This window comes from Crocodylus siamensis, chromosome 4 (genome assembly GCF_052110815.1).
Source record: "Crocodylus siamensis isolate JL-2025a chromosome 4, ASM5211081v1, whole genome shotgun sequence".
NCBI lineage: Eukaryota > Metazoa > Chordata > Crocodylia > Crocodylidae > Crocodylus > Crocodylus siamensis.
In genome coordinates, this window is record NC_143398.1 from 4449339 (window position 1) to 4465318 (window position 15980).

The 15980-nt window shown below is 48.5% G+C and overlaps 2 protein-coding genes across 5 annotated transcripts in view; one reads left to right on the forward strand and one right to left on the reverse strand.

The window, feature by feature from the left end:
* The window catches only part of GDI2 (GDP dissociation inhibitor 2), a 25348-nt gene extending 19931 nt beyond the window's left edge, over nt 1-5417 (forward strand). The window contains exons 8-11 of the mRNA XM_090041521.1: nt 1543-1714; nt 3962-4106; nt 4448-4502; nt 4592-5417. Of these exons, the coding sequence (XP_089897647.1) occupies nt 1543-1714; nt 3962-4106; nt 4448-4502; nt 4592-4747 (528 nt within the window). The 3' untranslated portion in view covers nt 4748-5417. The remainder of the gene's footprint in view (nt 1-1542; nt 1715-3961; nt 4107-4447; nt 4503-4591) is intronic.
* The window catches only part of TASOR2 (transcription activation suppressor family member 2), a 79474-nt gene continuing 68547 nt past the window's right edge, over nt 5054-15980 (reverse strand). For 2 of the 4 annotated variants that reach the window (XM_090041519.1, XM_090041517.1), the window contains exons 21-24: nt 15695-15800; nt 14393-14574; nt 11509-11623; nt 5054-9599 (exon numbers count right to left, since the gene is read on the reverse strand). In XM_090041519.1, the coding sequence (XP_089897645.1) occupies nt 9596-9599; nt 11509-11623; nt 14393-14574; nt 15695-15800 (407 nt within the window). In that variant the 3' untranslated portion in view covers nt 5054-9595. Of the gene's footprint in view, nt 9600-11504; nt 11624-14392; nt 14575-15694; nt 15801-15980 lie in introns of those variants that run through there. The other 2 variants (XM_090041520.1, XM_090041518.1) reach the window with 1 other exon arrangement.

The following is a 15980-nucleotide window of genomic DNA, read 5'->3' on the forward strand; positions in this document are numbered from 1 at the left end:
CTCTCCCTCTCTGCTGTTCCACAAGAGCAAGCATATAGTGTTCAGTAAATCTCTTGGTTTGGTGAATTTAGGCTCGTATTTCAGGATTTTTCATTTGGACGTGTTATAAAAGCAGGATTAGAAGTACGCTTAAGCCTTGAATAGTTGGGACAGTAAGGTCACAAGCAAAACAAAATTTAAGGTGGCTTGCTTGACTTCAGGTGTAGTTCTTGCTATCCACCAAATGTGGTGAACTCTTCAAATGGGGTTTTCCTCTAATCCAGAGAGCCAGGATTGCCCAGGCTTTGCAGTAAAGCAGGTCAAGCAAAACCAAGGTCCTTTCATTGCATTCAGACTCTGAGAAGTAAAATTTAAGCAAGATATGAAACGGACTGTACCCTTGACATTAAGAGAGATTGGTTGCCTGGCAGCAAGTCTCCCTCCTGCCTCCCTAGATGTACAGCAAGTTGATATGGCAAAAATCATGAACACTTACTGGCCTAGGGAGACTCTGCTTGCCTGTCTCTCAAGAAAGGCCTAAACTTTAATATGAACTACCATGCGCACATCTAATGCACAATTAGTAGGGTATTTTAATACATGCTAAAATTGTTTCCCCTAGTTAAGCAAGTTGGAATAATGCATGTAAACCAACACTGGAACCCACAACAGATACTGCATATAAATAGTCCAGTTCTGACCCTCCTCTTTAGACCTTTGTCAGGCCACTTGGACACTTAACTGAATGCATCCATAATGCCTAACCTGTATGCTGTAGATGATTTGATTGCTGTCAAGGTACATTTCATAGTTGATGGGGTCAGAAGGGACCCGATCAGATTATCAAGTCTGACCCCCTGCCATGGGCAGGAAAGGATGCTGGGGTCAAACAACCCCGCCTAGGTGATTGTCTAGCCTCCTTTTGAAGACGCCCAGGGTAGGAGCCAAGCACCACTTTGCTTGGAAGTTGGTTCCAGATCCTAGCTGCCCTGACTGTGAAGTAGCGCTTCTCGATGATGTCTAGTCTGATAGTCCAGTGAGACTTGGTGCAGTTTTTTTCCCAATAAATGCAGGAAATATTATGGGTTTTCTTTTTAATTATAATTCTGGCTTATAAAATAAAGCCCATCCAGCAAAATCTGCAGGATGTTGCTAACCCCAGCTCTGTCTTGACCATTCTTCCAAGCTATAGGCAAGGCTTGAAATTAGGAGCAACCGTTTTTGTGTTGGGATAATGCTGAAGATGAATCTGCTGCTTGTGGAGGTGGAGTATAAATATGGTATAGGAAAAACACCTAAATAGTTCACAGAACCACAACGCAGCTACTACCAGCTAATCTAGTCTTCTGCCTAAACTGTTAATATTACGAATTTTCATTGCGGTTTCCTGACAGGCACCTTGATGCTTCATTGATGGCATTTGTAATATGCCCTCTAGCTCTTGCCCAGAAACCAGTGCTTCTAATGAATTCTATGTCATGAGAGTGCTTCTCGTAAGATAAGACTTTCTGCTTATGGCTCCTCACTTGGGGGAATTCATTGCACTGTTTCTGTCCTTGGCAGGTTGCCCGCTGCAAACAACTCATCTGCGACCCCAGTTATGTTTCGGATCGTGTAACAAAGGTTGGTCAAGTGATTCGAGTAATCTGCATCTTAAGCCACCCAATCAAGAACACAAACGATGCCAACTCATGCCAGATCATCATTCCACAGAATCAGGTCAACCGGAAATCAGGTGCGTGGGGAAGATTGGCTGCTACCTGCTTGCCTGTTGGTGTGCTGAGTGCTTGCGTGTTAGGCTGGCGTGTTCCTCAAATCATATTAAGTGCCTGTCCATGTGCCAGCTGGGTGCTCATAAGATTCAATGAAGTCAGAGATTTAACAAAACTAGTAGCTTGTAGTAGAAGTTTGGTCTCCTAGAAAAAGTAGGACTGAAAGGGACCTCATGAGATCTTCTTTTGGCCAAGCTTCATTAGCAGCATAGACACTGGACCAGGATGGTTTGTCCAACCTGGTCTTGGAACGTTTCCAGAGGTGGTGGAATCTATAGCTTTAAGTGTGACCTCTTCCAGTATGTAACCATTCTCGTAGAGACTTCTTTGTAATCTCAGTACGTTTCTCTGCTGCAGGCTATTGCTTTTAGTCCTGTCCCTTACAGCCACAGAGAATAGTTTTAGGAAATCAGCCTCACAAGATTGATTGCTCTTCTTTCTTTCAGTGTCTTCCCCACAAATGCTTCCTCCTTGGAAGATTGTGAATGCTGCTGTGGCTTGGCCCAGCTCTTCTCATCTCTTACTTCTATCAGCTGCGGTTTCAGTTTCTTGGAAAAATTGCACGTGTTCTCTCCTTGGGGTTTTCCCTCAAAGGGGATGAACAAGACTCTGGTCTCATTAGGCTGTTTCCTCTTTTGCTTTGCACTGCTGTCCTTTTTGCTTTGCACTGCTGTCCTTGGAGTTGAATGGAGGACACTGAAAGAGCAAAGAAAACGCCCTGCTTACTGCATAGTGATGGCTTCTGAGCTCTTTCCCATGTGTGAGTTCCTAGCCATCTCCCATAGTAGTTGGATTCTCTCCTGGTGCAGAAGGCAGATGCTGCTGTCACTTAACAGGTAGTATTGGGGCATCTAGAAATCATAGCCACTTGCACATGTAGACATGCCCACTGTGACACTTCACTGCACAGACTAATTTACTGTGCAGTAAAATGTTACTGTCTACATGTGTGCTGCAGTAAGGGCACAGTATGTTTAATTTATGCCACTTTAGAATAGTCCTGTTGGACACAAGTTTTATCTGATGCAGGAGTAAATTACTGTGCCTAAATGCACATGTAGATGGTAATGTCGGGATTAGTTTACTTTGACTCGGATTGTGCCACAGTTTATTCAGTCACATTAATTGCACATGCAGATATACCCAGCATATCCACAACTACAGAGGCAGCATTCAAACTGCTCTGTATGTACACTACAGTGACCAGAAGGCTTCTCAAAAGGACAAGGACCTTGTTCTTCTTGAGCACCAAGTACTTTGAGTCCAGTGAAATCTGTAATTTTGACTTGGCCTATGTTTTGGGGGCTGAACTAACAATCCCATCAGTTCAGTCTTTTATTTGAATCTGAAGTGATTGCAGTTCAAGGCAAGTGTGTAAGGCAGAGTGGAACTTTCTGCTTTCTAAAAGCCACCTACTGAGATTTGTGTTTTTTAATAGTCGCTTAAACCAGGTTAAGCATGTCTGACTGGTTTAAGCCTCGTGCCTACGACTCAAGGAGGGGTTGTGCGGTGTGGCTTGGGGCCAGGCTGCCCTCTCCTGGACACAGCTGGAGCTGCACAGTCTTCAGCTTTCGACTGCAGTGTCCTCCTCCTTTGGGTTGGCAATGGACTTGCTCAGCTCAAGCAATGGAGGCAGAATGAATTTGGTTCCTGCCTTACAGCTGTGGATCTCTATCAGAGGGTGTATGTTGAATGCCTTTGAATCAAAAGTTCTTTCCTAGATCCTTTGACATGCTTCTGAAAACAGGGCTTGACGGGGCCCCACAAGGTCCTCCTAGTTCAGGCTTCTGCTCAAGGCAATATCATCCCTGACTAAACTATCCCAGCCCAATGCCTGTTTAGCCTGAGGGTTTTTGAGAGCATGCAGGGAGATTCCACAACCACTTTTGGTAGCCTGTTCCAGTGCTTGACCACCCTCATAGCTGGAAAGCTCCTCCTAATTGCCAACCTAAACTACTTCTGCTGTAGCTTGAGGCGGCTGCTCCTCTGTGGCCACAGAAGAGTCCATCTTGTCCTCTCTCTAATGACCCTTAAGGCACTGGAACGAATGGGACAGACGCATGGATGGATACTTCTTGTGGGCCACATACATACATACCCAGTTAATCTCTGTTAACATCTTAAAAGTCCCTGCCGGCATAACCACCTAGGAGATCAGCTGATGTGTGTGTGATATGAACCTCTGACTACTTTTTTGTATGTCATCCTAGATATCTATGTCTGCATGATCTCTTCTGCACACAACGTGGCTGCACAAGGGAAGTACATTGCCATTGTTAGTACCACTGTGGAAACGGCAGATCCCGAGAGAGAAATCAAACCTGCCCTGGATCTCTTGGAGCCGATTGAACAGAAGTAAGCTTTCCTGCTTGCCCCAGCTGTCAGTCTTTTAGCTGCTCCTATGCATCAGGAATCTGCCCGACTTGGACTGCTGCTACTGCAGTGGTGGCAGACTCATCCTTGGACCTTGAGGACGTGGGGTAGTCTCCATTGGCAACGGGTCTCTGTCACCGAGTTCCCAAGTTGATTGCATCTTGGGGCCCCTAAATTTCTTTTTCCAGCTCTTGCAGCTTCATGGCCTTTTGGTCCTGGCACTTGAAAACTGACTTGGCCTCTTCGCTGTGGGGAGGTCCTTGTATTGGTATCCTAAAGCATTGGGTAATTAAAGGCAAACTAAAAAATGTCTTCTCTCATAGGTTTGTTAGCATCAGTGACCTGTTTGCACCAACTGACTTGGGAACTGAAAGCCAGGTTAGTATGAATGGCCAACAGCCAGATTGATATGCCTGTGTGTAAGGGGAGAAAATGGAGACACTAAGCTGTGAAACTTCTTTTTCCAGATCTTTATTTCTCGCACTTACGATGCTACCACTCACTTTGAGACAACATGCGATGACATCAAAGATATTTATAAGCGGATGATGGGATCAGATTTTGACTTTGAAGAAATGAAGCGCAAGAAAAACGATATCTATGGGGAGGAGGAACAGCAGTAATGAGCAAATGTCTAATTAGGAGAAATTTAAATGGGCTAATATGAATATATAAGGAACTTAATGAACACTGTATGAAATTCAATATTGTAAGGCCTGCTTTTGTAATCACATCTCTGAGAGATTGAAGAGTACTGCACTGTTAAATGCTCCCCTTCTGGATATCATGTGTTTAACTATTTCATTCTAGTAGGGCTGCTGTCCAGATGACTGACCTGATTTAACCATTACTAACCCTGTAAGCAAACAGCAGACTGTTTGTCAGACTTAAGTGTTGGTGCATACTGAAATAACTCATTGACAGCTGTGTTTACTTTTTTTTTTTTTGTATTTTTAATCATTTGTAAACATACTTCACAATGATGTGCTTCTGGTGTATTAGTAACCTTGACAGATGTCATTCAGACCTGATATTGAGAAACACCTCGGCTGAGCACCCCATTGCTGTGGACAGCATCCCTAAAGTCTTACCCATCAATCTTAACTCTGTGGCAAGTTGTATTATGGACAAAGCCCACCTCTATTGTAGCAGCAACTGTTGGCGTAGTTCTGGGCACAGGGCCTAACCCACACTTCAGCTTCTAAAACAGTTTACATCAGTTGGAACACAGCTGTGCCTAAAGGTTCCTTTGTGTTTTAATCCAATAAAATTGAGAGAACAAATTACAAAGCAGGCAAGATGTGAAAGTATTTTCTGTACCCATGTGGCTTCTTGGATGGACCAAACTGCACTGCAGTATTGATATGACAGAGCCTGTGCTCCTGATGTCTCTTGAAGGCTCCAAATGATTTCTGTACTGCGAAGTAAAGCCAAATTCTGGAAACCAGTCCTGTGCTCTGGTCTGATTCGCTCCCATAGTGTACGAAGGGCAGCCACTTTCCCTGAGATCTCCAAGCGGTCTTGCTTTAATAATAGCAAAGAGCATACTTCCTTGGTGTGTTTTTTTCCCTGCTGCAGCTGCTTCTAAAGGAAGCCTGCATTTTACTGGCAAGTACTTGTTGGCCTCCTTGCTGAGGTAGGGGAGAAGACTGAGCCCTGCCATGCTGAATGGCACCTGGCCCCAGCTTGCATGCCCTCATGCTGTTAAAGCCATTAATGGGGATGGGTACAGCTTTGCTGGTGGCCAGGTCTGAGCGCAGCTCTCTCTGTGGCCATGCCAGGACTGATTTGAGCTCTGTGAGTCTCCCTTGCCTGGTACAGACCTGCAAGCAGTGCAGCATCTTGCTTTGAAAGGGTAAAGAACAATCCAGCTGGATGTTGGGTAATGGGCCTGACGGCCTACGGTCTTGCAGGCCTCTCTCTAAGCTTTTCTCCCCCAACAGCTGCTTCTGATCAATCCATTTCCAGATGCTAGCAAACCCTCGTGTTCTCAGGAGTGTTTCTGAGGTAGGAGCTCCACTAGAGAGCTCTTACCCCCTCCAAAATATCAGTGGTGACAGTACAGCTGACAGCTGCCCCAGGTTTCTTGTATGGGGCTGGAGCCCAACTCAGCCAGGAGGGGGAGTGCTAAGAATTGACACAAGCTGCTAGCCCTCCCCACTCTGTCCTGTGCAAAGCTGGCTTTTTTCTTGGCTTGAATGTGACCTGAGTCCAAACACAACTGTAAGTTAAATGCTGAATCTCCAGCACTGCTGAACTCTTGGCCTGAAGCAGCAGGCAGGTGACCTGTGCACTGAGTGTAGTTACTTCAGACCAGCATTTTCCTCAAGAGGAGCAGAGCCCCTGCTGGGGATACTTGTAGTAGCTTCTAAAAGAAATTGGGACACCCAAACTAAGGAGCAGATGCACATGCTGCTTGAAAGGGCCTGGAAGTGCCCAAGACCCTGCACCAGAGCACCTCTTTAAACCAAGTACTGCTCCGAGCACTAGGTTACATATGCATGGGCACCACACGGGAGCTTGGTTTCAAGTGCCTCTGCTGAGGCCAGAGCTGTCTCCAATCCCCTCTCCTCCCCCCTACAACAGGGAGGGGTGATGCAGGGCATTTTGGAGCCCCAGACATCTCCAGACTCCCCATCCCACCATGTGAGGATCTACAGCTTGCCACAACTTGCTCTAGCACCCCTGGGCTCTTGCTGGAGGAATTGGCAGCATTTTTATCCATTCCAACCAGGAATGGCACAAGGGTATTTCTAAAGGCCTTTCACTTGGAAGTGTTTCCATCATTACACCTGTTGTTACTATCAATGGCAGGTCAGTCTGGCTTCTTGTAACTTAGAAAGTTGATTTCCATCTTGAGCTTGTCCCATCAGGTAGTTAGTACCAGCAAAGTGCAGGTTTGGCCAGGGGGTGGGGGAATTAAATGCCTTGATCCTAATGGCTGACTCAGTGCTAGCAGAGCTTTAAAGATCAGAGCCCCTCTGAAGGATTACTACAATTAGAGGCTGCTGATGGTTTAAGAGGTAGGAAGATCCTTTTCCTTGGGGTATGAGCCTTCTTGGGAGCCTCTGCATTGCCACAAATTCAAATACACAGACAAGGATAGTGTTCTTCAACTCCCTTAAACACTTGATAGTGGTTTTGGGCAATCCCTTGGCATTTTTTGATTGCATCTATTAATTGCCATCGGTATGAAGAGTACTCTAATGCCTTAGTCCCTTATCTGAATCTGCTGCTTTTCGTGTTGGTAACCTTTGGGAGAGCTTGCTGCCGCGTGGCGATTTAAGCCATGAGAAGAAGGTACTTTACCGTACCCTCTTCTAAAAACATCAGCTTTTTATGCCATTGGAAAGGGCGGTGAAACAAAGGGAGTTTTTGTAGGACTGGCTGTTGTAGAAGACTAACTCTGTGAGCCTGAGTTTTTCACTTTTGTGTTGCAGGTTGTACTCACTTGACTTGAAATGCTTTGTTGTAACCCTGCTGTCTCTTCAGGTGCCAGGTCTCCTGCCTACAAGCCTTCAGTATTAAGCCACTTGTTCCCTTTGGGGGAAGCAGAGGGGAGAGGTGCCACCACCTCAGGCCTTCACAGGTGCCGTCTCTACAGGAAGGTAAATGAACAGCTTCTGTGTCTTTGCATTGGGAGAAGCAGACTTGGACTCTTCCAGCTTCTGGAAAAGGATCTTCCCTGGGAAAAGTTGATTGCTTCTAAGATGGCAAGGTAGGCTCCCCACAACCCCGCTTCTCCCCCTAAAGTAGGACTGATCAAAGATGTTCTTTAGCATTTCCACTGCTCCTTGCATGTGCAAGCAACTGTTTGCATTTTTCTTATTGTGAACTAGGAGTTACGTAAACCGCGATTCGGCCTTTTGGAGCTGGTTGAGTTTCAGGTGAGAGAGAAACCAGATAAGAGCACAGGTGATGCAGAAGTTATGGGGCACATTAAAGACCTGCATGACATCACACACAGTACAACTGCTCTAGTTTCTGCTGCAGGGGTCAGTCAGGTCATTGCTCTTGCACCCAGTGAAAGCTGGGATCAAATTGGGTTACCACCTAGCAGGCAACTATCATTGTAGTATTTTTTGTTCAAGAGATGTAGACAAGAGGGCCTGTGATGGGCACCAATACCTTCTGGACCGCTCCTTGCTTCAAAACAGTGACAGGTGTTTAGCAAGACGGCAGTCAGAAAGTGACTGGTGCTGGTTTTTGAGCCAACCAGTCGTAGGCATCCACGTGCCAATCGAAAACTTCATCGAAGAATTTCTCAAGCCCACAAAAAAAATGTCTGGGGTATCACCAGCAGCAAGTGACGTTTGTAGCCTAAACTAGCCAAAGGCCTTTGTGGCTGAGGCCGTCTCCTGGATTCAAGTCTCTGCTCAGCATGATCCTAACCTAAGCGGAGGCCTTAAACCCCCGAGCTATTTCTTGCTAAACCAAAGGAAGGTCTTGGGGTTACCGAGGGAGGCAGAACGCAGGATCCCTGAACTCTGGGGTGTGGGCAAAACGCTTCGCTCATCTCTACCACAGCATTTGTCATTCTTCTCTGTCAAGAAAACCCTAAATGAAGACAGGCAAGGTCTAGGAGAGATGTGTCATTTTCCTGTTTTATTAGTCAAACTCTGTACAAAGGTGTCCTGTACACAACTGCGTTTCCCGTAGTTCACTTTTATTTAAAAAAAAAAAAAGGGGGGGTTAGTTACAAAAACATCTTCCAAATACATCGGGAACGTATATCTTACAAACGTTGTTTTAGTGCTGAATGGGCCTTTCAATCCATCGGCTTTGTGGAAGGCCATAAATATGTGCTCTTGGTTTCGGCATCCGGTTGTCCTATTTACAAGATTTCCGTACAGTGGAAAATAAAGGAGTTGCAATAGTGTAACGGTACCATTAAAAAAAATGACTGCAGCAACTTGACCTGTAGTGTCGATTGGGCTGTCGCAAGCTGACTGCCAGCGCAGTAATCCTCAACCACCATTTAAAATGTACAACCTCCCCCCGCCCCTCCCCTCCCCTCCCGCCCGCTGATACAACATGCATCTTGTGTACATATGTACATGACCACCCAGGTATAGAAACGGGTTGCTGGGATGGACCGGCATCGCTCCCAGCTGTTAAGTAAATCGTTTTGCTTCCTCTGGTCTTGATTCAGTTAACAAACACTCCCCTTTGGAAAATAAAATAATTTAAAACATTGCATATGTTAAAATACCTCTCTAAGCAACCTGGGACTGGGGCCCAATAGCATTGTAAGAAAGCTTCTGACTGACCAGCCTTTAATAAAGTCTAATCACCTACCCAACTAAAAGGAAGGGAAGTCACCTGTTCTTTCTGCACAGGGGGTTTATTGTGCAGTCACAGGACCTGAAAGAATAAAGTTCTTTCCATCTCAAATGCTTAAAAGCATAGCAATGAGCTCCACTTTGTTCTTCGTCCTCACTGGGGGTGGGGAGGCCTGGGCTCGACTTCCATCACCTAGAACAAAATGAGTGTTACTTGGCAGTAGGTTCTTGTGGCAGTAAGGTCGCCCAGACGGCCCTTGGGACCAGGGATGAGAGCGGGTCAACCCGCTGCATGCAGCTGCATGGAAGCAGGACGTTGGCTGCTGTGGCTCTCCAGGTATGACATGTTGTGTTAGGAGTGACCGTAATTGCATGAAGAACAGACTAAGGATGTGTGTAGGATGGTTTGGATGCGACCCCCAGAGATCTCTTCTAGCCTACTTCTATGATGACTACCGCAGTGAAACTCAAGGCTGGCTCAGACATGTGAGCCGTCAGTGCGAGCCACCACCAAACACAACCCTGGAGGTGAACTGCGCAAGCATTCTCCAGTCCAAGAAACACCCGTGACAGTCCAGCAAGGTGCGGATGCGGGGCAGGCTGCTGGCACGGGTGCTCGTCTTGGGGATGGAGTTTGCATGACGCCAGGAGGGCAGTGAAGAAAGAACGCTGCTGCCGTAGCACAATACCAAGCGACCGGCTGGAGACCGCCGTGGCTCAGAGCTGTGGGCTGAGCGCCTTGGCTTGGACCATCCCGGCACAAGGGCAGATGGATACAAGTCTAGCAAGGCTTCGGGGTTTTTTGGGCTGAACTCAGGCACCTGCGCAGTGCGAGCAGAGTTGGGCTCTTGTTGTGTCCACAGCTGGGTTCCTCTGAGCTTTCCAGAAAAGGTCCCCAGGGCTGAGCCATAAAGGGGTGCCTGCCATGTCTCCCCCCCCAACCCACCACTACCTTTATCTGTCCTTGCCCTCACTCACATCAGGAAGCTATTTGCCCCTTGCAAATTAAGGAGGTCTCCTCTTACACCTTCCCCTTGCTTCTCTGCCCGGGGAGGGTGGCTGAGGAGGGACTCGCTTATCCCAGTGCAAAGCAGCGAGGATGGGACTCGGGCCCAGCACGGAGCAGCTGCCTGCTGTCAAGGCAAGATCTGCTAATGTCCTTCTGACACTGTTCGGCCTAACAGAGAGGGCCGGGCCTCAGTTTAATCCGCAGGATGCAGCCACATTCTCCTGCCTTGCCTCAGCCGATCAGTGAACAGACGAGGACAGCAAAGGTAACGTGGATGTCTGGTTGCTTGGTCTGTCAGACCTGCTTCTTCCCTTGCCACCCCTCAGACAGCTCGTGCCCTTGTTAAGCAGGAGGGAGGCATGGGGAGAGGGGAGGAGGAGGGAGCTGGAGCGGAAGCAGTGGCAGGTGCAGACTGGGGATCTCAGACAGATGCGTGATCTGCCAGCAGGCGGTAGCTCCGTGCCTTGCACACGTGTCTCAAAACATGGCGCTGCCCTGGGGACAGCGGGCACCTGACCCAGCAACCAGCCCAGCAGGGAACGGGCACGAGCTGAGCAGGATGTGTGCAGGCTGAGCACCTGCTGCTCCTCTCTCCCAGCACCTGGAAGGGTGCTACAGCTACAGCTGTAGCACAAGGCCTCCTCCAGTCCAACTCCCTGGTGGTTGTGGCTCACAAGCCTTTGCCACCAGGTGCTAAGGCAACAGGCAGCAGCAGGTGGCATCCTGGGATGCTCCAGAGCTTGGAGAGGCCATCCCCAAAGGCTTGAGATGCAGCTGTAGTTCCCAGTCTCAGGGCACCAGGTGGAAACGCTGAGCATGCACACTCCAGCAGCGAGGGAGGGAAAGAACTGAGTCACAAGCTCGAAGGGTATAACGAGCCCCCAGAAGAGTCCCTGCAGGCAGCGCTAGGACTCTGCTGCCTCACGCATGAGAAGATGGGCATGTCCCCTCCATGATTTACAAGTTCTCCCGTTAATGGCTCTCCCAGCTGATCTGCTGCTTCTGCAGGTCAGCACCCCCAGCGTGGGCATGGGCGCGCTCCTTGGAAGTGCTCACCCACATAAGCCCCCCAGTACCAGTAATCCCTTCTTACCAGTAGCTTCTTTTAAAGGGAGCAGCCACCTTCTGCACAGTGCCGATGAAAGTGTTCACGTCCACCACGAGGATCCCTTTGCTTTCAAAGGCCTCTCTGCTGACGCTAGGCTTATCTGTAAGTGGAAAAAAAACCAAATGAGCGGTAAGAATGCGCGTGAAAAAAACGAGTGTGCTTTTTTTCCTTAGAGAAAAACCTCCAGTAAGTCGGCATTGCTACAGATCTACCCAGGCGAGTGATCCGTGCGTCAGGTGGGCACGTCCGCCTCTGAGGGCACTGGGATTCTCCACGGGTGCCAGCAGGTTGATGGAGCGTGCTTTGGGAATAACCACTGGGCAACCAGTCATACAATAAAGAAAATACATGGATGGATCTTGAAACATGCCAAGGAAGTTGCCAGCTAGACAATTCATCCTGCCTCACGCAGGGAGGTTGGACTAGATCACCTCTGGAGGTCACTTCCAGCCTGACTTCTCCACAATTTCTACTCACCCTGTTAGGGCGATACCTTTTGTGGGACCAACTGCTCTGCCTATAAAAGATAGGACCAAGCTAATCGTGGCCTGGACAATCATGGACAACACCGCTACCACACTCTGAGTGATGAAACCTGCCTGTCAAACATGCAATCACCTGTCCCAGGGAAGGGGAAACTCACTGTTTTCTAAGCTGCTACTGAGAAGCGGAGCTGCGGCTTCTGGCTTGGGCCCTCTTCATCTTCCAGCTACAGACTTGTAGCTGGGCACGAACCCTGTGCTCCACCTTCCCAGCTATGAAGGGCAGCATGTGTGCAGGGCTCAGAGCTCTAATGCCTCAGCGTGCGGTTATCTTGGGCATGTGTGACTGGATAGTGTGCAAAAGGTTGGAGGTGAAGCTGTTTCACAGCCCCCATCTATTTTCTGCTCTGCTCTGGTGAGTGGCTGGTGAGGTTAGAACAGGAGAACCTCAAGCGTCTTGAAGGTTGTTACAGGCCAGACAGGCCTCTGCAAGGCAGGGATTGTCTCAGCTCCGTAATTACTGGACACGTGGGCAAGTTGCAGGGCAGGGAGGTTGGGAGACGTCGGGTGGAGAAGTCCAACAGTAACGTAGCTGGGGATAAAACAGAAGGGCTGCTCCCAGCCCCTAGCAGACACTTTATCAGGCCCACAGTTTGCCTCCTTCAGAAGCTTTGCGTTAACTGAAGCCCTTGCTCTACATGCATGTCTGCATTGGTGTGTTACTGCAGGAGAAAGTTCAGAAGAGAGCCCAGAGCCACCTGCAAATGCGCGCAGGCTGCCCCCGCCTCGTGGTACGCTTCATTCCCCCTGGCTGTCATCCTCCATAGGCCATCAGCCATTTGAAGACAGTAAAGCACCCAACAGCGGGCCACCTGCATTGACTGGGACATAAGGATGGTACCATACAACCAACAGCCTATTGCTTATATGTGCGGTGGGTAAGGGTGTCATTCATGGAGCTGCACCGCACAGCACCAGTCCTGACAGCTGGCCTATCGCTTACTCTGTGATCAACTCGGGCTGAGCACCTAAACCACTCAAATGACTCAGAATCCTTTGGGCCCCAGCCACGTGTTACATGGTTAATGGCGCAATAAGACTGGCCACATGTGCAGAGTGAGACCAGCTACAGGTGCAGTTGTTATCACACAATTGACTGCGTAATGGCACAATAATTTAGACAGGCCATATGTGTAAAGTAATTATCACGCCATAAAGATGTCGGTCCTGCTATAAAAAGAGCGAACCAGCGACAAAGGTAGTGCCTGAGAAATGTGCAACTTCATACCTGTTTTCTAGCCTGCTTTAATTTGAATGTGTGGCAGGGTCCTTAGCCTACTTCATAACATAACTGCACTCTGTTTAACTGGTGAAACCAGTGCATTATTGGTGAAAGTGGGTGTGCCTAAACATGCAAATGCTGCTAGATGGGTTTATTCTGCAGTAATTTACTGCAGAGTAAACCCATCCTGGGCAGGCATCTACATGTGCAGGCATTTGGGAGCAACATAGAGACAGCAACTTCCACCCTGCTCTGCCTCCCTGCAGCAGTCAGGGGGAGACCCAGGCTCCCCCTGGGTGCTAGCCCAGTGGCTAGCAGGGAGCACAGGGACAGAAGACTGCTTCCTGCCCCTGGGAGCTGCCTGCTGCCAGGGTGGGCTCTGATGGCAGAGCCTGGGTGGGACAATGTGCCCCTGCCCTGGCAGCAGAGAGCTCCCAGCCTCAGCTCTGTGGTCAGAGTGGGGGCTGAGATTGCTCCCTGCCCCCAGGAGCTACCTGCTACTAGGGTGGGCTCTGGTGGTAGAGCCTGTGCTGGGACAGTGTTCCCCTGCCCCAGCAGCAGGCAGCTCCTGCAGGCAGGGAGCAATCTCCCACTCCCCACTGCCCAGGAGCAAATTTGCTCCAGGTCAGCTGTCTACATGTGCCTTACTGTGCAATAACTACTCTGCAGTTCATTTGCTACCTGCATTTGCAGGTGGTAAATTAACTGCAGAGTAAACCAATTTACTGCGCAGTAAGGATCTGCACGTGTAGATCAGTGCTTCCCAAACTTTTCCTCATCATGACCCCAATTCTGACCCCATTTCCTCAGCATGGCCTCTCACTCCTAACCGGAACCCTCCCACCCTGCTTCCTCCCCCAACAGGTGCTTGTCGCTCACTGACTAGCAGCCATTAATTTCAAGGCTTCAAAGGCCCTGAACTGACTAGAACCTGTTCATTTCAAGGCTGCTAATAGGGGGACCTATGTGGTTTTGAGAAAAAGGGGAGAGCGTTAATAAGGTGCAAAATAAGGTTAGCTATTTCATTAGCTGATGCTTAACCTCAGTCTTGAGGTTAAGCATGCAGCGGCAGACACTGCATTAACATCCCAAGCAAATTTCTTACCTGTGAGATACATCGCAAACCTGGCACTGATGTGCTGCACCTGCAAGTTCAGCAAGCACTTGAGATGCTCTGATTTTGTGGATGACTTGGAGTCGCACTGGTGGTAGTGAAGGACTTCCACGATATTCACCCCCTGGCAGGACTTCAGGATCAAGTTCTTTTTATGAGCATTCGAGTCCATCCTGTTGGAACAGAGACACAGGTTTAAACCGCGAGTCATGGTGCCACACTGCGGATCCGACAGAACCATCATGAGGCTTTTCTTTCACACCCGGCTTTCTTTCTCAGGGATTTTTCTCCTTCCTCTGCTCATGTTTCTTAGGCTTTTTTTAACCCGCACTAATGTGATTATATCCATTCCCACTGCACCCCACAAACCAACCAACCAACCAACCAGCTCCAAACCAAAAGACCTCTTAGGAAGTTTGACAAAACAACCCTAAAACCAACCACTGCTCAGTGGTTCCCAGGGTGGTTTTGTGGCCACCATCTCGGGTCTCCTGTTATAACATCACAACGAGACTGGAAAAGTGCACCTTGGGTCTGGCTCTGACTGTTTTGGGTTTTGCTGATCTGTATCAGGCAGGGTTTTTAAAAAATATATATCTATTTGCTTCTCTGCCACTTCTGATTTTAAGATTTCCAGCATGAACTGACAGAAACAAATGCTTCTCAGGGAAAAAAAACCCGAGTGAACAAAAAGTAACGTGAACAGACCTTGTGGCCTTCATGACAGTCTCCGCTACATACCAATCCCTACCTGTCCATACCAGACCAAACTGAAGACCCTGTTGGATTGCTTAGGCAATGGATAGAAGACAAGCAGAAGGGCTGGAGCTTAAATCACAGAAAAAAGGGGCTGGGACAAACCTCAAGAGATCATCTCATCAACCCTCTGCTCATGCTGGATTCCCTCTGGCTCAAGTATTCATTTAACTTGCACTTCACAACATCCCGTGATGGAGATTTCCCATCCTTTCTAGTTAATCAGTCCCCGTGCTTAGCCATCCTCTCAGAATATTCTTCCTAATAACCAACCTCAGCCCCTTTTGTTGCCATTCAAGCCCTTTACTTCTTTCTTATCCCCGAGGTATGGAGATGAGTCAAATGCCCGAACTCTTGGAACAACCCTTTCCATACTGGAAGGCTGCTTTCCATCCCCCCAACCCGTTAGTTTTCTCTCCTCCAGACTAATGAACCCCACTTCTTTCAACCTTTCCTTGCATGTCATGGTTTCCAGGCCTCTAGCCTGGACTTCCCATGAATCTGACTGGGAAACCGGGGGCTCTGTGATGTGATTACCTTACATCTTCTTTTAGCTTTTTACTTTCTTTGTAGTGAAGCAACCATCGCCACCGCCCAGTACCATTCAGCTTCTCCAGCGCTTTAACCATTTCTTTCAGCTGACCTGTGGAAAGAGCATCCACCGTGTTCAGGCAAGAACCTCCCAACGTGGAGTCTGAGAATCAGGGGCTGCTTCTGGGCATGCCCACAGAGTTTGAGGACAGTGTTGGGGGCTGCTGTACTGGGATGTTTCACACCAGTTCTGTATGTCTGGCTTTCCAAGCCAGGACTAGCATGGACAGCA